Source organism: Acanthopagrus latus, chromosome 2 (genome assembly GCF_904848185.1).
Source record: "Acanthopagrus latus isolate v.2019 chromosome 2, fAcaLat1.1, whole genome shotgun sequence".
In the NCBI taxonomy this organism is placed as follows: domain Eukaryota; kingdom Metazoa; phylum Chordata; class Actinopteri; order Spariformes; family Sparidae; genus Acanthopagrus; species Acanthopagrus latus.
Genome location: NC_051040.1, coordinates 30,491,830 through 30,519,762, shown reverse-complemented (window position 1 = coordinate 30,519,762; position 27,933 = coordinate 30,491,830). Strand labels below are relative to the sequence as shown.

Below are 27,933 nucleotides of genomic sequence, written 5' to 3'. Positions count from 1 at the left end.
TGCCCAAAACACTGCAAAAGCTGCAGGCTGCCTGTTACGCTGCTCCTACCTTTGAGTTTGCTTTTTGAACTTTGAACTTTTTTCCCCTTTTTGTTTGTTATCGTTTCTTCACTATTAATCTGTGAAGTCCTTCCCTCTCTAACAAGGTTGTTTTTAGAGAGTTTTTGTGCTTTTTTCATGTTGTTTTTTATAAAATGCTGCTTCCACCGGGACATGCTGCTTTTGTTCACTCCGGAGAACAGCTGATTGCGCTACTGCCGGCCAGTATTGTGGCCAGGCAGTCAAAAGGAGCACGTGTCTAGGGGTATTTATTTACAAAATGATATTAAGCAGGGAATTTAAAGGAAACCAAGAATGTGAAAACATAACAAAAGCAGGAAAATGGCAGGCACAACAGGTGGCATGGAGGCACCCCTGGGATGAGAGAGAGCCCGAACACTGCAGGAAGACCTGCCCTTATAGGTGGAGGCTCCACCCCATGATTAGAATTCACACCTGAAACACATTAGGGAGAGGCAGAGAACTAGAGAACCAACAGAAAATACAAACAGGGAGAACTACACCACCCAGAGATGGAAGAGGACGTAACATACCACGTGAACTCTGGAGAAAAACACACCGGGGATGCAGAGGAGGGAAGCAACGTCGGGGGGTGAGAGGAGGGTGGAGACGAGACGGGCTTATGGAGAGGAGAAGGACCAGAACGTCTCTGTGGATGGTTTCCACACCGCCCGGGCCAACCGGGATTGTACTGAGAGCGGTAAGCGGTTAGGCGGAGGGCTTGCCGTTCTAGTGAATAGCAGATGGTGTAATCCTGGTCACATCACAATTAAAGAACAGCTCTGTAGCCTGGATGTTGAACTGCTTGCTGTTGGACTCCATCCATACCATCTGCCTAGAGAGATCCCACATGTCATCATTGTTGTCCTGTACATCCCTCCCTCTGCAAACCCAACATCTGCCTGCAGCACCACGCACACCAGCATCTCCAAGCTTCAAACTAAACACCCCAGTGCCCTCATCATCATGTCGGGAGACTTCAACCTCGTCACCATGGATACGGTTCTGCAGACATTCAAACAATACGTCAGCTGTCCTACCAGAGAGGGGAGGACCCTGGACCTTATGTATGCTAACCTTAAGGATGCATTCATCTCCTCTTCTCTCCCCCCTCTGGGCAGGTCAGATCACAACCTGGTTCACCTCAAACCCTGCTATGTGCCTCTGGGGAAGAGGAAGCCTACGACCACAAGAACTGTGAGGAGGTGGTTGGAGGAGGCTCACGAGGCACTGCAGGGCTGCTTTGAAATAACTGATTGGTCTGCACTCTGTGAGCCCCACAGGGAGGACACTGATGGGCTTACAGAGTGCATCACGGATTACATAAACTTCTGTGTAGACTGCAATGTCCCTGCTCAAACTGTAACCTGTTACGCTAATAACAAACCTTGGATCACTAAGGACATCAAGATCATCCTGAATGAGAAGAAGAGGGCATTCAGAGAGGGCAACCGTGATGAGGTGAGGAGAGTACAGGGGGTACTCAAACTTAACATCAGGGAGGCTAAAGACAATTACAAGAGAAAGCTGGAGGCTGGAGAATAAACTCAAGCAAAACAACTTGAGGGATGTGTGGAGTGGCATGAGAACCATTACCGGGTTCCAAAAGACTGGCGATATGGGGTTGGATGGCCGTATGGACCGGACCAATGAACGGAACCTCTTTTTCAATAGGTTTGATACTGCGGCCCCTCTCCCACAAGACTCTGCTGCTGGCTACCCAACAACAACTGCCACTTTACCTCCTGCTACTCCTCCTGACAGACCCCTTGTCTGCCCCCCTCCACCTCAATTCACACCCACCTACTCCACCCCTCCCCCCTGCTCTGCATCATGTTCTCCACAACCTGAGGACCTCACCTCTCCCCAAACTGTCAGCACTCCAGTGTTCTGCATGCCTGACCAGGTGAGAAGGCAGCTGATGAGACTCCACTCGGCAAAGCTGCAGGTCCCGATGGTGTTCTTCCCTGGGTGGTTAAAGCCTGTGCCCCCCAGCTGTGTGGAGTACTTAGTCAAGTATTCAACCTGAGCCTGCACCTCCAGAGGGTCCCTGTGCTGTGGAAGATGTCCTGCCTTTTTCCTGTGCCAAAGACACCGCATCCTAGCAGCCCTCAGGACTACAGGCCGGTGGCCCTGACATCTCACATCATGAAGACCCTGGAGAGACTCGTATTGGAGCAGCTAAGGCCTATGGTCAGGCCCTTCACTGATCCACTACAGTTTGCCTACCAGCCCCGCCTGGGAGTTGAGGACGGCATCATCTACCTGCTGAACAGAGTCTACACTCATCTGGACAAGCCGGCAAGCACTGTGAGAGTCATGTTCTTTGACTTCTCCAGTGCTTTCAACACCATCCGTCCAGCTCTACTGGGTGAGAAGATGGCTGCCATGCAGGTTGATGACCCCATCGTGTCCTGGATTGTCGATTATCTGATGGGCAGACCACAGTATGTGCGCCTACAGAACTGTGTGTCTGACAAGGTGGTCAGCAACACTGGGGCCCCACAGGGAACCGTCCTCTCTCCCTTCCTCTTCACCCTATTCACCTCTGACTTCAAATACTGCACTCAGTCTTGCCACCTTCAGAAGTTTTCTAATGATTCAGCAATAGTTGGCTGCATCGAGAAGGGTGATGAGAATGAATACAGGACTGTTGTGGACAACTTTGTCACTTGGAGTGAACGGAATCATCTGCAGCTCAACGTGAGAAAAACAAAGGAGCTCATAGTGGATCTGAGGAGGGCGAAAACAGCAGTGACCCCTGTTTCCATCCAGGGTGTCCCTGTGGACACTGTTGAGGAATATAAATATTGTACTTTAATAATAAGCTGGACTGGACAAGAAATACTGAAGTGGTCTACAAAAAGGGCCAAAGTCGACTCTTTTTCCTCAGGAGGCTGAGGTCTTTTAACATCTGCCGGACGATGCTGAGGATGTTCTATGAGTCTGTTGTGGCCAATGCAATCTTCTTCACTGTCACATGCTGGGGCAGTGGGCTGAAGGTCACAGATAACAACAGACTGAACAAACTAATCAGAAGGGCTGGTGACGTTGTGGGGGAGGAGCTGGACACTCAAATGACTGTGGCAGAGAGGAGGATGCTGTCCAAGCTTCAGTCCATCTTGGATAATGTCCCACACCCTCTTTACAACACACCGGCCCAGCAGATGAGCACATTCAGCGGTAGACTCCTCTCACCCAGATAAGGGCCACAGGAAATATTTCCTGCCTGTGGTCATTAAACTTTATAATGTCTACCTGAGAGAGTCAGACATCCCTCTTTCTGTAACCTGACTCAAACATGGACAAACATGGATATATTTATGTTTATATTTATATTTTGCTCTTAATAGATGTTGCTTGTATAACATATGTTATTTGTACATCTGGAGCTTGTAACAAAAATAATTTCCCCTTGGGATTATTAAAGTATTTCGGATTCTGATTCTGATACAGAAACAAATATAGCCGCAAGCAGCAATCTGCCGGTTCCAACCCCTTTCGCTCCAAGCTGGCCACTCTGACCCTCATCGCCCGCAGGGGATGACATCGGCCGCTGTGTTCCTCAAAGATCTGTGCAACACATACCCATGATAAGCCCCAGATTTCTCCAAATTGTTTTTTCAGCGACATGCTAATGGCATTTATAGCACCCCCTATAAGTTGAGCTCCACATGCTTTGGTAGGCAGATTCCCAGTCCCATGGTGAACCTACCTACCAAGTTTTGTGATGATAGGTCCGTGGCAGTCAGGTTTTTTGACCAATCTGACTGATTTATAAGAGAAACTTGTCTTTTCATCCCCCAAAACCGTATACCAAATTTGGTGTTGATAGAGTCAATCTTTCAAAAGTTCTATTCATTTTACTGTTTTTCACATCATGCAAATTAGCAAAAAATCTGTAATAGAGGCTTTTTGTAGAGGACGATCAGGAGGACGTGTATGAAAAATTTCAAGTCAATAGCACGTATGGCTTAGCAGGGAAAGCCTTTTGAAGTTTACACCCTATGTTATAGCGCTCCCATCTGACGGATTGGATCACATTTTTGGAGCAGCATTTGAAGGTCATTTATACTCAACAGACCAAGTTTCGTGTCTCTGGGTCCTTCCAGCTTGCAATAAATGAATAAAATGCAAACAATGATAGTTAATGATGAATAGGCCACGCCCACTTTTACCTATCAACATGGCACTCAAGATATTAGTTAATACTTGCCCCTAGAGTATGCATACCACATTTGGTGAAATTCCGTCTGATGGTCTCTGAGATACGCATGTGTAGCATTTATAGCGCCCCCTATTGGCTGAGCTCAACATACTTTGGTAGGCAGATTCCCAGTACAGTGGTGAACCTACTCACTAAGTTTTATGATGATAGGACAAAGGGTGTCGGAATTATGGCCAGTCATTTCTAAGCCCCGCCCATTGTGAAAAAATACATTGGTCCGTGGCGGCCATGTTTTTTTGAACAATCTGGCTCATTTATAGTAGAAATAGGATTTATCATCCCCCGAGGCCGTACACCAAATTTGGTGTTGATAGAGTCAATCTTTCAAAAGTTCTATTCATTTTACTGTTTTTCACACTATGCAAATTAGCAAAAAATCTAGGTAGGTGAAGCTTCATGATCCTATTGGCTTTTTTGTAGAGCACATGGAGCTGGACTTGTGTGTCAAATTTCAAGTCAATCAGACTTACGGTGTGAGGGGCGTGGCCTTCCCAAAAACACATTTTCAAGCCTTAGTTACAGAGGGGTTCTACCCCTTCAGGGTTAGAACATGAAGAGCAGAGCGAAAAGGTAGGAGAAGTGTGAAGTAAGGAGAAGTAGAAGAAGAGAGTGAGCAGAGAGCATGTCTCTCGTTTCAGTCCTTCTGTAATCTGAGTTTAGACTCACAAAAGTTGAATTTAACTTAACTATTGTTTTTCACATTTTGAAATCATGTTTAACGTTCCAAGAACTTAACCGTGGTTTAAAAGGCGAATTTTTGTCTTCATGAAAAGCTAATAATTAAAACATGATTAAACACTGGATTAGGTTTCCCCCAACCAACTTCTTCCCCCACTGGAGAATGTATGCTGCTTCAAAGAGAGAAAGATTTAGAGATCAGAAGTGATAATTTACAACATGTAACATTTACATTAAATCATAATATCTGTGTTAAAAAACAGCTCTCATTTCTTCTGATGTGAAGAGAAAAGACTCTATCGTGCTTGACCTCGTTTGATCTGAGGAAAAGGAGTTCATCATCTTTTGAGGGGGGCATAATAGACCAGATGTACTTTTTTGTCGTAAATTACTGAAAGAAGTCTCCAGTGACGTGTTTACAGCAAGAAAAACATTGTCTCTTCTTACTTGGTAGAAAGGTTTTGAAACAAACAGGCGCCTTTACAGAAAACAGTCAACTTGGTAATTAATGACAGAAATGAGGACCCAGAGATGCAGAGACAGTTACTCCTCTTCTTGCCAGGTGAAGAGGTGAGAGGGGCTCTCAGGCCCATAAGCAGGCTTATTCCTACAGTGTCTACTAAAAGAATGTACTGAATTGAACCAGCACCTTATCATGGTGGAGGAGTTTGAGCACCTGAATGATCCCAGGAGCTATGTTGTCCGGGGCTTAATGCCCCTGGTAGGGTCTCCCAAGGCAAACAGGTCCTAGGTGACAGGTCAGACTAAGATCGGTTCAACAATCAATCAAGGACGCTTACGTCGCCCGGATTGGCGTTACCGGGGCCCCACCCTGGAGCCAGACCTGGGGTTGGGGCTCACAGGCGAGCGCCTAGTGGCCGGGTCTTTGCCCATGGGACCCAGCCGGGCGCAGCCCGAAGGAGCGACGTGGGCCCGCCCTCCAGTGAGCTCACCACTCGCAGGAGGGTTCAGAAGTGGCGGTTGTGGGTGGGGGCCCCGGCGACCCAATCCCCGGACGGTGACTCTAGCCATGGGGACATGGAATGTCACCTCACTGGGGGGGAAAGAGCCTGAGCTGGTGCGAGAGGTTGAGCGGTACCGGCTAGAGATAGTCGGGCTCTCCTCTACGCACAGTCTGGGCTCTGGAACCGAACTCCTTGAGAGAGGCTGGACTCTCTTCTATTCTGGAGTTGCCCGCGGTGAGAGGCAGCGAGCTGGTGTGGGCTTGCTTATAGCTCCTCGGCTCAGCCGCCATGTGTTGGAGTTTACCCCAGTGAACGAGAGGGTCGTTTCCCTGCGCCTTCGGGTCGGGGATAGGTCTCTCACTGTTGTCTCGGCTTATGGGCCGAACAGAATGAGTACCCGGCATTCTTGGAGTCCCTGGGAGGGGTACTGGAGAGTGCTCCAACCGGGGACTCCATCGTTCCTCTGGGGGACTTCAACGCAGCGGCAGCGATAGTGTTACCTGGAGGGGTGTGATTGGGAGGAACGGCCTCCCCGATCTGAACCAGAGTGGTGTTTTGTTACTGGACTTTTGTGCTAGTCACAGTTTGTCCATAATGAACACCATGTTCAAGCATAAGGGTGTCCATATGTGCACATGGCACCAGGACACCCTAGGCCAGAGGTCAATGATCGACTTTGTGGTCGTGTCATCTGGCCTCCGGCCGTATGTCTTGGACACTCGGGTGAAGAGAGGGGCTGAGCTGTCAACTGATCACCACCTGGTGGTGAGTCGGATCCGTTGGCAGGGGAGGAAGCTGGACAGACCTGGCAGACCCAAACATATTGTGAGGGTCTGCTGGGAATGTCTGGCAGAACCCTCTGTCAAAGAGGTCTTTAACTCCCACCTCCGGGAGAGCTTGGACCTGATCCCGAGGGAGGCTGGGGACATTGAGTCCGAATAGACCATGTTCTCCACTTCTATTGTTGACGCGGCTGTCCGGAGCTGTGGCCGTAAGGTCTCCGGTGCCTGTCGTGGCGGCAATCCCCGAACCCGGTGGTGGACTCCGGAAGTAAGGGATGCTGTCAAGCTGAAGAAGGAGTCCTACCGAGCCTGGTTGGCCCGGGGGACTCCTGAAGCAGCTGACGGGTACCGGCAGGCCAGGCGAGCGGCAGCACGGGCAGTCGTGGAAGCAAAAACTCGGGTCTGGGAAAAGTTCAGAGTGGCCATGGAGGAGGACTGTCGGTCAGCCTCAAGGAAATTCTGGCAAACCATCCGGCGCCTCAGGAGGGGGAAGCAGTCCTCCACCAACACTGTTTACAGTGGAGGTGGGGAGCTGTTGACCTCGACTGGGGACATTGTCGGGCGGTGGAAGGAATACTTCGAGGATCTCCTCAATCCCACTGACATGTCTTCCATAGAGGAAGCAGAGGCTGGGGACTCAGAGGTTGACTCATTCATCACCCAAGCCGAAGTCACTGAGGTAGTCGGGAAGCTCCTCGGTGGTAGGAGTAGAGCCGCTGCCCCTCCACATCGAGAGGAGCCAGTTGAGGTGGCTCGGGCATCTGTTTTGGATGCCCCCGGGACGCCTTCCTCGGGAGGTGTTCCTGGCATGTCCCGATGGGAGGAGACCCCGGGGAAGACCCAGGATATGCTGGAGCGACTAAGTCGCCCAGCTGGCCTGGGAACACTTTGGGATCCTACAAGATAGGTGGCGCTGTGGTAATAGAGCCAGCTGACCTCTTTACGTCACCAAGCAACAACAAACTCTGCCTCTGCATTCAAGAAAGATGGTGTACAAAGACCAAGACGAAGTTATATCTTTGTACATTTCGTATATGGTGTACATGATAATTACACAAACTAGATGCACAATGGTGCTCTTGCTTGTGGTTATTTTGGAGGAAACACGCCGCCATCACCGCCATCACTGCCATCACTGCCATCACTGCCATCACCGCCATCACCATCCTTCTACTTCCAGCTTATGGCCCCGGGAACAAAATCTCGGGTGTGCGCAGAACAAAAATCCAATCCGATCTGATGGAATGTTTACATGCACGAGTAATGTGACTATCAATCAAATAATCTAGGTGTTTTAGGGAGAACTCAGACTCTGTCTTGCTCATCCACATGAGTTCTTTTACATTCTCTCTCTGCTGCAAGTCTGCATCCTATGTTCTTATCAATTGATTTGTTTTATATTCCCTGTTTTTATTGGGGTCTGTGATTTGAGATTGTATTTCTTTTTAATCTGTGGTTTTCTGTTGTCAGACAACATGACATTTATTTGCAGCTCATAACATGTTTAACAGCAGTCAACAACTGTCTTGTGAGATGCTGTTCCCTGCAAAGCATACATTAGTATCTGGAAATTGTATAAGTTTATGTTATGTTGTTGATTATTTATGAGGTGTGTGCACATCCTTGCCAATGAAGTCATACTCATACTCATACTGATTCACTCTTGACTACAAGATTTATCTGACAGATGATGGTGTCCTTTGAATTTTGTAAAAGCTGGGTCTCTCTGTTGATTGTCTCTTGTCTGTTTGTATAAACATGGTTTTGATGTATCAATATCAAAAGTACCATCAGTTGACCGCTTCCATTTAAAATGACTGGTGTCAATATCTCCTTTTCAAAGAAAACCCTAATCAGAAAATAATGCAATTGATGTAGCTGATGTCAAGCTGCATGCTTCATGTAATCAATTGATGGAAAAACACTCAGGCATCTTTCATCATAGGAGTAGTGCCAGGATATTAAGCTAAATGTTGAGCAGCAGATGGGCCAGCTCATTCTGTTCCTTAAATAATTCTAAACCATTGACATGCTTACAAATTAATTTGAAATGGGCTGTATCTAATATTCTGTTGGTTATTATGAAGATGTAATTGCTACAGGATTTGCCCTTAATTAATTATGGAAGGAGTTAAATAGATTTTCTTTCCCCGCTTTAAATGACTGCCATATCAGATAGGGTTAGGGTTAGGATGATAGCATGAATAACAGCACATACCAATATGTTGGGGCTGTCAACCATAAAAATCACATGGGGCAAACTCTTCAGTGACAAATTACACAAGGCTTATTCTTTCATAATAATAATATTGTCATACATGTATTGATGTGCTTCACAAGACATCTGAAGCAAGCCAAGCAATGGACTCCAGTCACTGTTCAAATGACTTGACAGACAGAAAAAAAGGCCTTAATAGTGAACTTAGACTTGTGTCTAAACTTGAATGACTTGTCTTTGTGTGTATTTATTTCATGTTTTCATTGTAGTTTTTTTTTTTTTTTTAGAAATAGTAACTCCTATTGCTTGATAGCACAAGTCATTTTCAGAGCTATAAATCCTTGAGCACAAATCTAGCAACGTACTGACTGATTAAAATGACAGAGATGTTTTAGGTTGAACTCACAGTAGTGAGTGTAATCATGATTTCAGATCAGAACATGCAGGTTATTGAGAAATCACTGTGATGATTTTTTTTTATTTTTATTTCCATGTGTTTCCGTGGCTTCATATAAGTACAGCTATCATTTTATTTATTATAGCTTTGTCAAAGGACTTACATAGCATGTCAGGGACCCATTCTTCTAACTTGGCTTAACTAAGACAGACTGTTTATCTAAATTATGTTCATTAGATGTCATGTTGGCTGTTTTCTCAAAACTCTAGTGTACTTGTGTCATGTACCTTGGTATCTGAGCAGGACTGATCCAATCTGAGACCTCTGGCTGTGGAAGCGGATAGAGATCTGATTGCTGTGGCTTCGTACTACCAACCCCCTCATTAGAATGGACTCGTTGGCCAGCATGGTGGTCTCCCCATGGCCCACATCTTCAAACACCACCTTGTCTCCCTCAGATAGATTCACCTTCATGAACTAAAAGAAAACAAATGAGGAATTAGACCATTTATGCATCATATAAAATAAAAAAAAAAAAAGAAAAGATCGAGATTCTGAATTCTAGAATCTCTCAGGACCTGAAGCAACAGACCTATTTAGACTCTATTAACAAATTAGCAGCATCCAAGATGAGGACCCTCATTCTGCTACGGGAGCTGATGCACCGGTTCTACACAGCATCACCAGAGGGTCCGATTTACAAGGAAATTGCGATGTAAAACTTTGCGCTGCCATCTTCACTGAGTTTGCAGCTGCAATCTGTGCATATTCAACACCTGATTTAGTGAGACAGCAGCTCATAACACAGTAAGCTTCTAGACCAGTGTGTATGAGAGCGTTTAAGTAGTGTGTGTGAGAACGTTAAGTGGTGTGTGTGAGAGCCTTTCAGTAGTGTGTATAACAATGTTTCAATAGTGTGTGTGAGAGTGTTTCAGTAGTGTGTATAAGAGTGTTTCAGTAGTGTGTGTGAGAGTATTTAAGTAGTATGTATGAGAGTGTTTCACTTGTATGTGTGAGAGCTTTTTAGTAGTGTGTGTGAGTGAATCATTTTTCAGTTGTTTATATGAGAGTGTTTCAGTAGTGTATGTAAGATCATTTCACATGTGTGTGTGAGAGGTAATTCTGAATAATGTCCCTGATGGCCCCTCATAAAAAAACAATATGTAATTATTTACACATGCATTTACAGTCATCACCAACGCATTTTATCAACAGTTCCCCACATTATTCTAGATGATTTAGAATTTAGCATGGAAAGTTTTCAGATTCTATCTATTCAGAGCAGCAGCAGATTTTTCAACATTGTGAACATTTAAGCATTATAAGTAATTAATAATAAATAAATAATATTCAATAAAAAAACTTAACAAAAAAGTAATGGGCCCCAGGGGGCAATTAAAGGCATGTGGAGTAGTTGTACACAGACACAAACAAGTCAGCATGTTAATCAGAATCAGAATCAGAATCAGAAAAAGCTTTATTGCCAAGTACGATGTTACACATACGAGGAATTTGTTGTGGTGATATTGGTGCATGCATCAAATAACTATTAAGTGAAAATATAACAAATTAACAATATAAACTATTTAAAGAATAGAAAATATAACAAATTAACAATATAAACTATTTTAAAAATTAGAAAATATAACTATACAATATAAATATATATACACAATCTGTTTTTTGGGTAAAAGGATAAAAGGAGCAGACCGGCTGGCAGTGAACAATTACAAGAATGATGTGCAAATGAAAATGTGCAAATGAATAGGATACAGTACACAAGTACACAGACACAAAACAGACACAAAACAAACGAACATCGTAGAGCAGACTTCTGTGCTTGACTGTGTAATTTCCTGGTACTGTTTTTTTCCCCACAATAATTGTTACTGAAAATACCATATTTCTTAATAGTACAATTTACCTTTTTTTTTTTTTTTTTTTTATCAGGGGGTTCAATACATTTGATAGGCTATATTTTTCAGCCCACTTTAGATCCATACCCATGCCATGAGAGTCTTGACAGCTATGTTCCCTTGAACACTGTGCTTTTCCCATGAAAAAAAAACATGAAAGTATATTACAAAATAATGATATGACAAAATGTATTGATATGTATGTTGATATTTATGCGTTGTACTGTTTAACATTCTATTACAATACATTGTTGGTTACTTTATTGTTGGTTATTTTCTTTACAGTGCATTGCTTGTTACTGAGCTTTCTACTATTTTTAAGTACATTTGTAGTTACTGTTATTTAATACTTGTTACTGTGTTTTTTCTATAGTACAGTAATTTACTATGCAAAAACAGTGATTGTTTACAGTGCAGCCTTCATGGATTATCTGAAGCTTTTTGCTCTTGCAAATTGGGGTTATTACTTGCACAGTTCAAGGGCTTGTTTGCTCTTAAACTTACATGAATTTCATAGTGGGGAAAAAAAGGAAAGTGAAGAGAGAGACTTGACAGGTGGCCTTGACCTCTGGTTCAAGCACTGGCTGTAAAATGTGTCGGGGAAAACATTTTATCATCATATCAGCATTAAAAGTACTGGAAGTCTGCTTTACATAAAACACGGGCACAAATCAAAAGAGAGAATATGGAAAAAGCCAAAAGGCCAATGTAGAGCTAAGTGATTACAATGCAGATAGGCCTGATAATTGTCTCCCTGGTGACAGCATGTCTGGTGAGAAATGTCACTTTAATCAGGTATGTCACACCAGGTATATCTTTATTCAGGTGTTAAAAGGAAGGAGGCATCTTGTCTTCATGTGACCCTCCATAGATAATATCAGCAGCCTCCTATCTCATATAGCTGGGAGATAATCCACAGCTCCCCCAAGAAAAGCTGATGAGGGAATCTGTGGACTCTATCCACTAACTGACTGAAGTGTCGGTTACCAAAATGTTCATCTTAACTGAACATTCAATCAAGACTTCAGACCTTTATATGTTGTGGAGAAACACTGTGAACATATGAGACTAATAACTAATACAATTCAATAATAATAATAATAAAAAACTTTATTTGTCCCAGGGGTCCTGGAGGATCCTGCACACTGTCCTCAGTGTTTGCTGCTCACACATGGTGGAAAGTGCTCTGACTGGCAGTCCAATGATATTAGAGCAGACTTCGACTGTGCTCTGCAGGTGTGTCATCTTTTGCAGGCCTATGGAGTGGAACCAGCAGGTAATGGAGAAAGTGATGACACTATCTGTGAAGGAGTAGATAAAATGTCCTAAGAATGTTCTTATTTACCCCCAAATTGTTTAGCTTCTTCAGGAGATCCTGCCACTGCTGGCATCTCCTGCCGATCTCCTCAGTGTTGAGAGCAAATTTAAACATACTGCCAAAAATTGGGCCCAGGTATTTGTAGTGGCAGCAGGTGCAGCCAGCTCCCTCTGCTTGCTGGAACAGTTCACCACCATCTCTTGGGTTCTCTCCTTGTTTAATTCCAGGGCCGATTTATTACACCGCTCCACAAACTCATGCAGCACTGAGCTCTGGTGATGTAAGGGGCCTGAGAGCAGAGTCAGGAGAACTGTGTCATCCACGTACCAGATGACAGTCTGGATGGGTGGACCTGCAGTCGTTGGTGTAGAGGATGAAGGGCAGAGGGGAGAGGACACGGCCCTGAGTGGAGCCTGTATAGGTGACCTGGACATCGGTGAAGGTGTTATTGACCAGCAACCTCAGTCACCTGTTGGTCAAGAAGTCTGTAATTCAAAAGATCAGCTGGTCCGCCAGGTGGAAGCAGGTGGAGTGTTTCTCTGTGAAGATGTGTGGCCGTAGGGTGTGGAATGCAAATGGTCTTAAAACAGGAGTCTGGCTGTGGTGTGTCTATGATGAGTGTTTTGGGATTATCTGCCTGCACAGTGCGTGAACTGGAGAGGGTCCATCAATGGGTCAGTTATCGTGATGATGTGTTTCTTTATGACCATCTTGTTGGGATCCTCACCACATGGCTCCGGCCTGTCAGTAAACCAAAGCTTAATTGTGGCCTCCCTGCACTGACAAAGTCTGGTAAGCAAAGTAAAGAGCACAGACCCTAGTGTCCAGTAGGTGGTGCGTGGTTGTCACTGACCCACCAGGTTTGAAAATTCTCATCTTTCTTTTGTCTGTGGCAAATGTGAACACATTGTCAGTTTCACAGTAACCAGACACATGGAGAAAATAAGAACAGCTGAACGCCTGTTTCACCGCAGTCCCATCATAATGTGTTGCTGGAAGCATCAGCTTTCGTCTGCACAACTGTTACTCAAAGGGAGAACACAAATGTTTGGATTTTACCCACCTAGGCCTAAGACTTTAACCTCACTGGATGAGCCAAAACCCTGTTTTTAGCAAACACGTTCCAGATCAAGAGAAGAGCTGCACAACCAGCCTCTCTCTTATCCCTGCAAAAGGAGGACATCCCCTCAGAAAACACCCTGCTTTGCCCTTTTTCTATGCCCACATTGACTCTCCTGTTGGAACAGCCACCACAGGATGCTGCAGCGCCTTTAATCCACGCTGAGGAAGCGCACTGGATTAAAGAAGACACACACTACAAGTAAGGCTCAATTAGTGTCTGGGCAGATACCAGAAGTTAGCATGTATTGTATGCTTTTTTTATATGCTATTATATGAGTTTTCATCAATCATCACAAGATGATTCAATCCTCTCCACTCTGTGTAGCTAAAATATTAGCTTAGCTGCCATGTGAGCATACAAAAAGCTGCATTCCTCTCAAGGATCAGCTAGAGGTGATTCAAGTCTGAGTTTGGCTGCTGAGTCATAGAAAGGCGACTATTGTGTCTCCAGAGCTGTTTCCCCCTCTGTGTTAGCTCTTTTGTCTTTGTCTCCCCCCTTCTCTCTCCACTAACCCACATGTACATGTACACACATACATTCCAAGTGACACATACACATAATCTTATGAATTACTTGTTAGAGACTTATGATTAATGACCTTGTTATAACCTTATATATGTGCATCTTGAGGTATCACCAGATTAAATACATTTGTCACATGGTACCTTTGTGGAACAACACTTGCTGTGTGCATTCAAAAGAGTAGGGATGAAACGGCTACCGGTGTCACGGTAACCCATTGTAAATATTCCGATGATGAAGGTTACCCTTTAAGTTTTAATTAAAATGGTTACCGCCGCGGTCGATAACAACGGTGTGGAAAACTCACGAGTCACTACGCTGGCGCAGCGTGCAGCGTGTGCTTGTTATGTAGTGAAGAAGACATGGCGGAGGGAGGACGTGACAGTAGCAGCCCTCACAGCATTTTTACGCCTTCAAAGAAACCAAATCTGAAGTCTGGGTGTATTTTGTTTTCTATAAGAATGCTCAGGGACAGCTGGTCGAGGATGGCAGCCCTATCTGCCACAGCTGCAAGAAAAAAGTTGTTGAAAGGGGCGGCGACACATCCAATTTACACGACCATCACCCTCAATTGTTCAGCAAATGCAAGGTAAGCTAACCTTAAACTCGGGTACATGATATATGTGTATGTGGAGTTCTCTCTGTCTAATCTGCTGTTGTCACTAATGTAAACTGACCAGATAGTGGTATAACTGAACAAAGTTGATCTGTGATTTTGCACCTTATCTCAGCTTATTAATTGTAGATTTCACTTTTTAAAGTCAACCTAATAATTCCCCAAATATTGTTGCAGAGCTGCAGTGAGGGGGATTTGAGACAAACACGTACTGGGTGAACTGAGTTAGTGAACACAAACTGACTGAGATGACTGACTTTCATCTCAGCTCTGTTCACCAGAGCAGCATCTACCTGTGGCTCAGCAGCCATCTGACCAATCAGACTGACCGAGTCCATTGACAACAGACGAGCAGGGAGACAGAGAGACAGACAGCCAATACATATAAAAAATATCCGAAATTATTTGTAGAATAGACTATGTATAAAGAATAATATACAATGGTGAATATAATATGTGTCTAAATAGAGATAAGAGCCAAAATCGAGTATTCATAATTAATTTAACAATAATCCTTTTTGTTTTGATCTAAAAAATGATCCAACCTGTTCCTCACAGAAGTGATATGATCTAAAATGTGAGTTTTGTGATCTGTTGGTTGCACCCTTAGTATTAAGTAACAGTGACAGTAATAATTAATAATGACATTTTCTATTCATTTTTTCCACAGAGAGGATCTGCTGGCCAATATAGTGCTGCTGCCACTACATCTCACTCTACCTCTGAAACACAGACATTAAAGGACACGTTTCAAAAACAGGCTGCCTAATCACAAAAAGCCAATTACCTATTTTGTACAATTTTGATACATTATTTTATCATTGTTTAATGTTGATTTGGCAGTGTTTTGTTAAGGTTTTGGATTTGGACTATTTTAATATATATAATAAATCTATTTGAATATAAATCTTGGTGAAATTATTTCAGTTTATCAGTGTATCAGTGTTTTTTCAACATTTTGAAGACATTTTAAAAATACCACAGTATACCGATAACTGTGATAATTTTCGTCACGGTGTAACATTTTCACACCGTTACATCACTACAAAAGAGCATGTGAGATAAAAGTGTTCTGTCATGGTTTGTTCAAGCCTAACACATGCTGGAACACTCCGTGACGTCATCTTGACTTGCTTTCTGTATGACTGCCATCTTGGATCTCTTTTGACTTTGTCTCTCTCTCTCACACACACACACACACACACACACACACACACACACACACACACACACACACACACACACACACACACCACATGCTTGTTTGTTTGTTGCTTGAGTTTGTCTTTGTGTTTTAGTTGTACAGTTTAGCCGCTATAGATTTGTGGTGATTGAATATTATTGATTTGATCAATTTGCTAACATTAGTTGAATCTATTACATTGTACAGAGTAATTCTCTGTGATTATTTTGTACATATGTTTTGTGGTAACTGCTGGTTGTGATGGTCAGTGCTCTGATTCATTTCCCCTCACCTTTCCTTTAATTCTAAATTTTTTACACATATTTACATTTAAAGTGAACCCTTCTTTGAGGCGGTTTTTGGTCCCTGCTCCAGGGTGGTTCCTCATTTTAATGATTGTATTATCAATTTCGATGAAATCTGCTTAATTTGATTTTAATAATTACTATCAATAATTAATAACCACTCCTGCCCTACCAATCAATCCCAACAGTCTCCATAGCCTTCATCATGAGAGGTGAGAGCCACAAGCCTCAGACTGTTCAAAGCTTTGACTGTTCTTGGGAATGAGGACCAGTGCGTAGCGCTTTCATAGCTGAGGAACTGTGCCTCTGTCCAGGGATTGTTGAAACAGGAGCTGAAACACGCCCCCTAGCTGTTCTGCACAACACCGCAGGACCACAGCAACTGATCTTGTCTGGGCCGGGTGCTGTGTTCTCCTTGATCCTTCTGAGGGCTCTCAACACCTCCGTGCTGAAGGAGAGTTCGGCTGCTGCAGGCTTGAGGGAGGAGATGATTGCCTCTATCCGGGTGGTGTTGTCTGTCTCCAATCTTGGAACAAAAGGAGTTGAGGTTGTTGGTGAGGGATGCTGGGCTGCTGCTGGCCATATGGATTGAAATGTGGGTGGAAGGAGACGTGTTCACAGCGGTTCTTGATCCCCTGCCAAGCTGAGCCGAGGCTCCCTTGTGTGAAATATTCCTCCACCTTGTTTATTATACTCAGGCCCTGTCCGCACGAGGCCAGGTTATTTTGCAACCGAGGTTTTGTTAAATAAAATTCCGCATCCACACGAGTGGTGTAATAAAAATAACCAAGAATAACTCCATACACACGCAGCCGTAAAATCCGCCACCAAGCAATGCAATATACGCGCAATACATATGCCACAGCAAATATGGAAAGGCTGTTTTAACCAGTCAAAATAGTTTAAAAGGGGAAGCGTGGCAACCCAGTTCTAAACTTCAATGGGGTGCAATGTAAAGCTCTTATTTTGAAGACAAATTTGACCTGCTTCACTGTTCATGCCGAACTTCGTGTTTCACATTGTGTCACATGTTAAGTGCCGGCCAAGTGGCGGCTTTTTGGAAAAGAAGGAATATTACACCTCCCTTTTAGATAGACAAGGTGGCACATTTCAGCCTTTACCTTCTGCTGAGGTGTCTGCACTTTTACACATTCAGAGCTAAGACTTGACTGCGACAGTTTGTTTTTCCCTTACTGTGATGTCTGGGGCCCTGGAGCAATTAATAAGCTCTGTGTTAGCGTTAAAGTTTAGATGGAGGACAGGCCAGTATGGAGCGCTAAAACTGAATTTATCTCTCATGCCAGAGGTTTGGAGCTAACTTAATGTATACATTTCCATATATGCATGACGAGACAATCCAGTCAACTATAGGCTGTGAGCACTAAAGCACTCAGCAACAGAATTAGGTAATGTCCAGGAGGTGAGTGATTCCATATGGAGGAGATAGATCACTCCTCTTTGTCACATTGGATAGATGGATTCTCAATCCACCAAAGTGACCAATTATAAGAAGTAGGAAGGTGCGAGTGAATAGACTGAGTGAATAGGCCTGCAGAAGTGGAGGGGGTTGGCTACTTGTAGATTTCCTAATCAAAGGCTCGATGGGATTTCTGATAGAGCAGAGGGCAAAGTATTGAGGAGAACTTTGCCAGGATGTGAGAACATCAGGGAGTGGCCACCCTGGTTCGGACGTTAGCTTGAAATCTGTGATGGAGAGAGCCCAGAAAATACACTGCAAATGTGCCACCTTTTCTATCTAAAACGGGCTTCTGTCCTCTTAATGAACAGGGTGTTGGCAGGTGCCAGCATGATGGTGAGGTGGTCAGCTAGGCCAAGGGGGCGGGGGGAAGAGCAACTAATCTATATGCATCTGGAAGGGATCCCTAGCATTTATCCAGAGTCTTCCCCAGGTTATCAGCTGAACAGAGGTTGTATCCTCCCAGGATGAATTTGGGAGAGTCACGGGGTGTGAGATCCAGTTTGTTTACAGTTTTCTTTATATGGTCTATGGCAGTGGAGGCATTTGCTCTGTGGTGAATGTAAACCAGGATGAAAAACAGTTGTGGGAACTCTGTGGGAAGGTAGAAAGTGTCATGACTCTAGAGTCAGGTCGGGTTAGGGTTTGTGTCATGTCTTGTGTCATGTTTTGTTTTTTCCATGCTCTCTTGTGTCTCTTGTCCTTTAAGTCTTTCCTGTGGTCTGCCCTCTGTCTCCCTCTGTCTGTCAGCCTTGTTCCCTCCTGGTCTGTTCCTCTGTGCTCCTCCCCCTCGTTATCACACCTGGCTTCCTCCCTCCTCGCTCTCCTCAGGTGTTCCTCGTTTGGTAATCAGTGTCTGTGTACTTAGTCTGTGTGTTTCCCTTCACTCCTCGTTCGGTCATTGTTTGTATTCTGTCCAGGCTCCTGTCTATGCTCCTGTCTATGCTCCTCCTGACTGGTATGTTTTGGAGTTTTTTGCATTTTGCATTTTGATTTGAACTTTGCTATTTGGTTTGTACTTTGTCTTGCTTTCTTTTAGTTGCTGCTTTGCCTCTTGCATTTTGTCTGCTTTTGGTTTTTGGACTCAGCTTTAAAATAAAGCTCATTTTTTGTTCCCCTTTGTCCTTGTCTCCCGTGTGTAACTGTGTTTGGGTCCACCTCCCCTTTCCATAGTTTTCCCCTTTAAACCCCCAACCTGACAGAAAGGGTGGAGGGAGAAGGCCAGAAGCTCGACATAAGTGTTGCACAGCTCATGATGACTGTTGAGCTGCCAGTGAGCTCTGTGTCTCAGAATCAAAATTCCTGTTTTAGGTGGGAATTTGAAATTCAGTTTTGTTTTCTCCTTGTTGTACTTTTTTTTTTTTTTTTTTTTCTGATATTATAATTGAAGTATACTGAGAAGTATACTTTCCACATGTTCAAAACGTCAATTTCTCTATGCATTTTGGCCTTTTATACACAGGTAAACGGGGTTCTGGGTCACTAAAAACAGCCCTTTAGGAAAACTCCTTCTAATGTGAAGATATTCAGGAACTCAGTTGTCAGTGTACATCTGGACGGGCATATATTTGATGGGCAAAGATCTTTGGAAACAAAACACGGTACATGGTAAATTTATTATAAACACACAAGGGTCCAAAAAACTATGTCTAAGTCCTTTGTGCTACATCTATTTTTTTAAAATGGCATGTTGCTGTTCCATTGAGTCAGCAGGGGGACTGACGCTGCTCCATGGTCTGGTGATGTGGCTGCAGATACTTTTTTTTTTTTTGTGAGATGGCATCAGGGTGTACAGACTGTGGCTGAGTTTGGTTTTGTTTTCATTATCCTTTGAGCCCTATGCATGTCTCCACCGATATCACTGCTCTTCTGTAGATGGGTACCAATGAGGTTCTGGCCTGTTTTAATCACCTGCCGTAGAGCGTTTGTTGTGAACCTCCAAGCTTGCTTCCTGAAATGTATTCTTAAAAAATAATTGGGTCTAATCAATGTATGTGCATGGTTAGTGAAGGTGAACTCAGAGTATAAGTTATGATGTTGTAGTGTGATGTGGAGTAATGCATCATGTTACTCATCACAGCCCATGTCTACCTGTATTATAGTTAAAATACATGGTGAAAAGGACAGAATATTACAAAATAGACAATAACAGTAGTACAACATAAACAATATAATTAAAAAAAGGTACAAAATAGAATAGGCTGGTATATACTTATGAACATGACATTGTACAGAATTAACATGTAATTTATATACAGTGTGGCAGTGAAAAAAATCAACCAGAAATGAGTCTTGTATAGTTGTATTGCACAGTGCAGGGTAAAGTCTATTGGGAGCAGTGCTGGTTGTACAGTCTGACAGCAGCAGGAAGGAAGGACCTGCGATACCTCTCCTTCACACACTGTACACTGGGTGCCGAAGGAGCTGCCCAGTGCTGTGAGAGTGACCTGCAGGGGCTGGGACTCCTACATCAGCAGAGATGACAGCTTGTCCATCATCCTGCTCTCTCCCACCACCTGCACCTGGGTCAAGAGGGCATCCCAAGACGAAGCTGGCTTTCTTTATAAGTTTATCAAGTCTCCTCAAGCCTGCTGCTGAGATGCTGCTGCTCCAGCAGACTACACAGAAAATGGCTGATGCCACCACAGAGTCATAGAAAGTGCCCTCTGCAGTCCAAAGGTCCTTAGCTTCCTCAACAGATGGAGTCTGCTGTGACCTTTCTTGTATGTTGCTGCAGTGTGATCTGTCCAATCCAGTTTATTGTTCATGTGAACTCCCAGGTACTTGTAAGATGTCACCATCTCAATGTCCGTTCCCTGGATGTTCACCTGTGTGCAGGGTTGTTTGTGCCTGTGGAAATCCACCACAGCTCTTTGGTCTTCCCGGCATTGAGCTGGAGGCGGTTCCGCTGGCACCAGTCCACAGAGTCCTTAATAAGTTCTCTGTAGGTTCGTTCATCCCTGTCCCTGATGAGGCTGATGATAGCAGAGTTGTCAGAGAACTTTTGCAGATGGCGGTGGGGTGATTGGTGGTAGAAGTTTCCGGTGTTAATAGGAAAGTGGCCAGGAGTGTTCCCTCTTGGGCCCCTGTACTGCAGACAACTGTGTCCGACACACGGTCCCGAATCTTCACATGCTGTGGCTGGTTGGTGAGGTAATCCAGGATCCAGGTTGTGAGGTGTTGGATTACCCCTGCGAGCGCTGCTTGTCCCCCAAAAGTGCAGACTGAATGGTGTTAAAAGCACTGAAGAAATCAAAGGACATGATCCTCACAGTGCTTCCAGGCTTCTTCAGGTGGGACAGTGATCTGTCTAGGAGGAAGATGGCAGTGGTGTCCACTCCGATGCTAGTTTGATAAGCAAATTGGGGTGGGTCCAAAAAGGACCCACCAGAGGGCAGAGATGGACGAGGTCCAGCCCTTCCAGGGTCTTCATCAGGTGTGAAGTGACAGCAACTGGTCTGTAGCTGTTTAAGTCTTTTGGGTGAGGGATCTTTGGTACAGGTACTACGCAGGAGGTTTTCCACAGCAGTGGCACTTTTTCCGGCTTCAGGCTCATGTTGAAGATATATTCCACAGCTATTTCACAGCACAGCTGATCTGCACAGGATTTGATGAGCCTGGACCTGTAACCTTCTTCACCTTCATCTTCCTCAGCTGATTTCTCACCTGGATTGTGGAGAGGGACACATTGGAGCAAGGGGCCTGAGTTTCAGGTGGGAGAGGTAGGTGAATGTCGTGGGGGTAGTGGGGGTTGTCTGCAACATGACAGAAATGGAAAGGGAGGTAGTGGTGAGAATGGGGCAGTAAAAAGGGCAGGAGGAAGAGATGGTGGGGGCAGCAGCGATGAGGCTGGGGTGAATGTCAGGGAGGGTAGTGGGGGTTAGGTGTCTGGTCAAACCTGTTGAACAATAGGTTTAGGTCGTTCACCCACATCTGATCCTCCACAGCCTGGGAGTCTGGTTTCCTCTGCCCTGAGATTGTTTTAGGCTTTTCTAGACTCTGACACTGACATTTCTCTGCTGCATCTTCCTCCTGTAGCTGTTCTTTCCCTCTCTGATCTTCTTCCTCAGCTCCCTCTTGTTGCCTGACCTAAAGGCCCTCTTTTTCTCCTTAAGGAGAACATTTGTGTGAGAGTTTATCTCAGGTTTGCTGTTTGAAAAACAAGTACAGTCCTGGTGGGTACAGTGTTATCAACACAGAAGTTTATGTAGTCCGTTATGCAGCCTGTTAAACTGTCGATGTCCTCCCCATGAGAAATACACAGTTTTTCCCACACAGTTGAGTCAAAGCAGTCCATCAGAGCCTGTTCAGTCCATGTCTTAACTGTACAGGTTTCTGTTGGTTGCTTGTTAACAAGGGGCTTGTAAACAGTCAGTGTGAGTCATGCCAGAGGTAGAAGTTAAGGGCTGTGTTATAATGGGTTATACTGTAAAACAGGAGAGGAATTGATGACTACTGTCACTTTAACCACTTAACACTGCTTATATAATATACCTACAGTTCATTACTCAATTACAGTGCACTTATTTAAACTGAAAATTCACTTACCGCCTACGCACAGTAGGAGCCTATCCAGCCTGAATGCAACATGAATGACTCAAACTGTACTAGCTTGGCCTCCTCAGTGTGCTTGTGTATAACAAGTCATAATGTGCCGTTAATGAACTCATGGGCACAGCATCAGGATAATAGTGCTCTGAACAAAGGGCATCACCAAGAAATCATATTATGCCTTCAGCTCAGGGATAATAAAACACTTGGGAGAACATTGGGAGGCGTAATCCAATTTGCCCTGGCACCAGCCCAGCTTATGTATAACTGTACCTCCAAACATAATCATGCAGGGTAAACCTCCATCTGGAAAAGAGTTATTACTCTGGCAACATAATGGATCACAATACACTTTAAATCAGATTCATTGGCTGCTGTAAATGCAAAGATATGAGGATACTGAGCCATGTCAACAAGTCAAAGTCAGTAAAATCTATTTAAAGCTACAGTGGTGGTTGTGAATGAGCACTTTCATTGTATTGCTGTTTTGCTGAGATCACAGTGCAATTAGTGAAGTGACTGCATGTAACACAGTCTCAAACTCTTCTTCTAAAATGTTCAATTCTATTTTCTACAGTTCATTAGCTTCAACCTCATAATAGGCAGTAGAAATTGGATTTAAGCAGTGAAACACACATAAATGGAATTTAGTGTCATCATATTCACCATCTTAGTGCTCTGAGTTAGTAGCTAATATTCGATTAGAGCACTAAGGTAATGTCACTAGGTTTGCAGGTATTTGGTCTTAAACCAAAGCAGTGGACAAACAGCCTGATCTAATGATGGCAGTAGATGGCAGAGGCTCAGCTCACTTATGACACTTCACCCTGAGGAAAACATGGTGGTGTTTACCAAAAACAAATGTGGAATGTCCAATGAGATTTTTGAAATGAAACTTGCTGACAAACACTGACATATTATGACTTTTATTGACTATTATTAATAGACCAGGTTATTCGTGTTAAGCTAAATTATATTGCACATTTGTATGTATTTTGGTATGGCTTAAGATGAAAATTTTAAATGATATGGGTAAACAAATACTAATACTTAATACTATAATTTTATTTTATTAGCAAAGCAAACAGGTTTGGACACAGATTTTTCAATGACATGTGCTTACAGTGTAAATATGGTGTCAGAGTGCATAAAAACATGCATCAAAATATAGGAGTTTTTATATTTATAACAAAATAAAATCTCTAAACTGCCGAAGCCACCAGTGCACACTGTAAAGTGCAAGGTAGGTAGATATGGTGCAAAAATTCAAGTAGGGGTTTGTAAATGAAAAAGGTGGACAATGTTGTTAGTTCTTACAATGAGATGGTACATCAATTTCAGCAGGAAGATGTTGGGTAGGAGAGTGTTCAACGGTAATAAAGGGGATTAGGAGGTGGGATGGCAGAAGGGATTAGGCTCAATTGTTTGGATTGGGGCAATCCACAATGAGAGATTGTCTTTGAGGACTCAAAACAGACTTGTGTGGAATCACTAATATACATAAGTGCCACTACCCATATTAGAACATACAGTGCCTATGAAAGTATTCACCACCCTTGGATCCTGAGTTTTACCCCTGTCCAGGAGGCACCTGACCAGCTCTTTTAAAGAGTTAGATGCAGGTCATGACTTGGACCTCCGGTTCAGTATTCATGTGAATGTAGTTTTTGTTTTCCTTGGTCCTGAGCCTGAACTCAGTTTTCCCGCCAGCGTCGCCGACCTTGAGCCTTGAGCCTGAACCCAACCGTCACTCCCTGATGCCACAAGAACGCCTGCAACGCAAACCTCAACCTGATCTGTGCAGATCTTCAATAAATTCTCTTGTATTTAACATCATCGTCAAAGCAGAAAAATGTGAGTTCCACGCCTCCACGGTCACGTTCCTCGGCCACATCATCACTCAGGGGCAGGTGAGGATGGATCCAGAGAAGGTGAGAGCAGTGTTTGATTGGCCCAAGCCTGATAACAGGAAGCAGCTTCAGAGGTTCTTAGGTTTTGCTAATTTCTATAGATGCTTCATCAGAAACTACAGGCGCATAGCTGCACCCCTAACCGCACTTACCTCCCCAGTCAGGGGAGGACATCTGATGTTGAACAAGCTTTTTCTGAGCTGAAGAAAAGGTTCACCTCAGCAGTTTGTGGTTGAGGTTGACGCCTCAGACGTGGGTATCGGAGCCGTCCTGTCCCAGCAGTCCCCAGAGGATAAGAAACTTCACCTGCCTTTTTGTCCCATCGTTTATCTCTCACAGAGAGGAATTATGATGTTGGAAACCGCAAGCTGCTGGAAGTCAAGCTGGCACTTGAGGAGTGGCGACACTGGCTGGAGGGCACAGATTTTGTGGTCTGGACTGACCATAAGAACCTCGAATACATCCCTTCTGCGAAGCGCCTTAATCCTTGTCAGGCCAGGTGGGCCCTGTTTTTTGGTCGGTTCAAGTTTGCTCTTCACCTACAGGCCTGGCCCTCGAAACATCAAGCCCAACACACTGACTCGACTGTTTGAAAGGAAGGAGGTAACGGCGGAGCCGGACACCATCATTCCCAAGACCTCTTTTACCGTGGCAGCAACCTGGGAGGTTGAAAAGGAGGTGAAAGCTGCCCTGCAGCATCATCCGGACCCAGGTAATGGCCCTCTGGGCTGCCTATTTGTGCCCCTCTCTGTCAGACCATCTGTTTTGCAGTGGGGGCACTCCTCCAGAGTTTCATGCCATCTGGGAGTGGCCCACTCACTGGCGTTCCTGCGCAGGCGGTGCTGGTGGCCAGACAAGAGGACTGATGTTCAAACCTTCATTTCTGCCTGCCTTGTATGCGCCCAGAATAAAGGCTCCAACTGACCACCTGCTGGATTCCTGCAGCCTCTGTCTATACCATGATGCCCATGGTCCCACCTGTCCCTAGATTTCGACTGCGGCCCTCTAAAGGTATCACAGTATTGCTCACAGTGGTCGATTGTTTCAGTAAATTTGCCGATTACCTGCCTCTGCTCAAACTACCCACAGCCAGAGAAACCGCATAGCTCCTGGTCTCTGTGATTTTTGTGGTTCATGGCCTGCCACTGGACATTGTCTCTGACAGAGGCCCTCAATTCTCCTCGGCTGTGTGGAAGTCATTCTGCCGGGCAATCGGAGCCACCACTAGCCCGACATCTGGGTTGCATCCACAAGCTAACGGCCAAGCTGGGAGGGCAAATCAGAAGCAGGAGACCACCCTATGCTGTCTGGCATCCTCAAACCCCACATCCTGGTCGTCTCAGCTCCCATGGGTGGAGTACGCTCACAACACTCTGTCCACATCCACCACTCGAGAAGGTGATCACCCCCGTGACCGTCCGTCTCCAGCTGCCCCACTCTCTCAGGGTCCACCCAGCCTTCCACATCTCCCTGCTCAAACCGGTCCTCATCAATCCAATGCTCCCTCCTACACTGGCCCCTCCACCTGCCCGGCTCATCGATAGCCTGCCGGCATTCGCGACACACCAGATTTTGGACTTCCGTTGCCAGGGCCACGGCCTGCAGTACCTCATTGACTGGGAGGGTAATGAACCTGAGGAGAGGAGCTGGGTCCCCAGACGGTGGATTTTGGACGTCACCCTCATCCAGGCCTTCCGCACCCATCCAGAGAAACCTGGAAGACCGCTTGGAGGTGCTTGTTGGGGAGGGGGTACTGTCACACCCCGCAGGTCGTGAATCAGACTCAGGTGTGCTTGGTGTGTTTTGTTTGTGTGTCTGTCTCTGTGTCCTGCTCTTCTCCTCCCTCTCGTCTGGAAACCACTGATGGGCATGGTCACACAGGATACTGACGAAGCACCTGCAGCTCATCATTCTGAATCAGCTCCTGTGAGAAACGGCAGCCACCTTGAACCACTTATTAAGTTTTAGTGTGTTGCTAATTCTGTTACCCTGTCTTGCCTCAGACTACCTGTCCTCGGCCTGAACCCAGATTGCCAAAATCTTCAATAAATTCATTTGTATTTAACATCAACCCTTGTCTGCGTTTTAGTCCCTGGTCTCCAGACCTGACATTAGATCCCGACACCTACAAGAGGTCGTTTAAAGGTCCCATATTATGGTAATTTCAGCTTCTTAACATGGTTCCTTGATGTCTAAATGGAATGTTATTAGCATGCTTTGGTCGAAAAAAGCTCAAGGATTGAGCACAGCAGGGTTCTTGAAACACGAGGTTTCACAGCCCTGCTCTAGGTGGCTGGTTTCAGTGCCTTTCCCTTTAAATGCTAATGAGCTACTGTGTGCCACCTCTTCGTGCTTTGCAGAAGATGTGAGGACTGCATCGTGTGACCATGGCAACGGCTGAGTTTGTGGAAAAAATGGCCACCGGACAACAGACTGTGGTGGAACCTTACATGTTCGAGCCGGAGTCCAACCCAGAACAACAAGAGGCTCCAGAAGATACTCAGCAGCCAAGAATGAACATGGATGTTTCTAAGTGGTTAGTTGTTAAGTTTGTTACCTCGACATTAATTATGTTACTGCAGACGAACAAAAGTTTTGCGAGCTTACTGGCCGTCTGCCCCATGTTGGTACAGATAACAGCCCCCTTCTCCTGCCTCGAGTGTTTACATCATAAAGCTTCGCCAAACCTCGGCTGGTGTTTACCACTGTTCAGTTGCAGTAACGCGGATGAAATTTAACAACTGCCATTACAAGAGAAAAGTGTAACCCCATATTATTTATTTACCTTTATGTAGCCAGGAAAGTCAATTGAGAACCTGCTCTTGTTTGTAGTGATGACCTGTAATTAGCTACTGACAGCAATTTTCATCAACTGTAGTTTTCAATAGGCCACAGTTGCCTCCCATCACCTCTCTACCAGCAGTATTGGTTTTTAACCAGTTACAATGGTTTATAAAATGTAAATATATTACAAAAGAAAAAATGTGATGTGATTGATTAGCTATCATAGTTTCCAGTGAATAATACCATTTCTGTTTAAAAACAGGTGTTCCTGTGGCAATCAGGGCTGGACTGGGACAAAAAATCAGCCCTGGCATTTTTGACTTAGGCCAGCCCCTAACAATTAGTGGAGCACAACTGACTAGTAATTTATGTAGGTGTTCCCTGAAGGAATGTATTTTACTATTATCCCAAACCCAACTCTAATCATTGTGGTGAGGTGTGCATATGTTTACTGACTAGACTGGAGAAAACGCTCACAAACCCTTTCAATCCTAGTTATACCTCCATCAGCATCCTAAATCTCAGAAGTTGATTCAATTGATACTTTTATCCTTTTTATTGCAATCACCCCTAATATATATATTCTGATTTTCCCTGATATAGCAGCTCAATTCTAACTCTTCAGGTTAAAAGGTACTCCCTCCTTTAGAAAGCTATAACATGCATTTGTATCAGGCTAAAACCAGACTGCTTCATGAACTCATGCAAAACAACTTGTCTTAAAAGCATTTGACAGTCTTACCCTTGTTCACTGTGGGCATGTCTTTGGCTTATAATACTTGTATACTTTTTTTACACATACTTTAGTGATGCTTAAATTGCAAAGCTTTGATTTATCTTTTAGCAGTTTTAAAATCAGTTTTTTAAAACATGTTTAACCACAGCATAGAGGGTTGCAAC

At 44.5% G+C, this 27,933-nt stretch overlaps 1 protein-coding gene across 5 annotated transcripts in view; it reads right to left on the bottom strand.

Moving 5' to 3' along the window:
- The window catches only part of sez6b (seizure related 6 homolog b), a 270,502-nt gene that overhangs the window by 121,968 nt on the left and 120,601 nt on the right, over positions 1–27,933 (bottom strand). For all 5 annotated transcript variants that reach the window (XR_005072165.1, XR_005072166.1, XM_037084349.1 and 2 more), the window contains exon 4: positions 9,616–9,805. Coding sequence is in view for 3 of the 5 variants with exons in the window: in XM_037084349.1 (XP_036940244.1) it covers positions 9,616–9,805 (190 nt within the window). In the remaining 2 variants the exon portion in view is untranslated. The remainder of the gene's footprint in view (positions 1–9,615; positions 9,806–27,933) is intronic.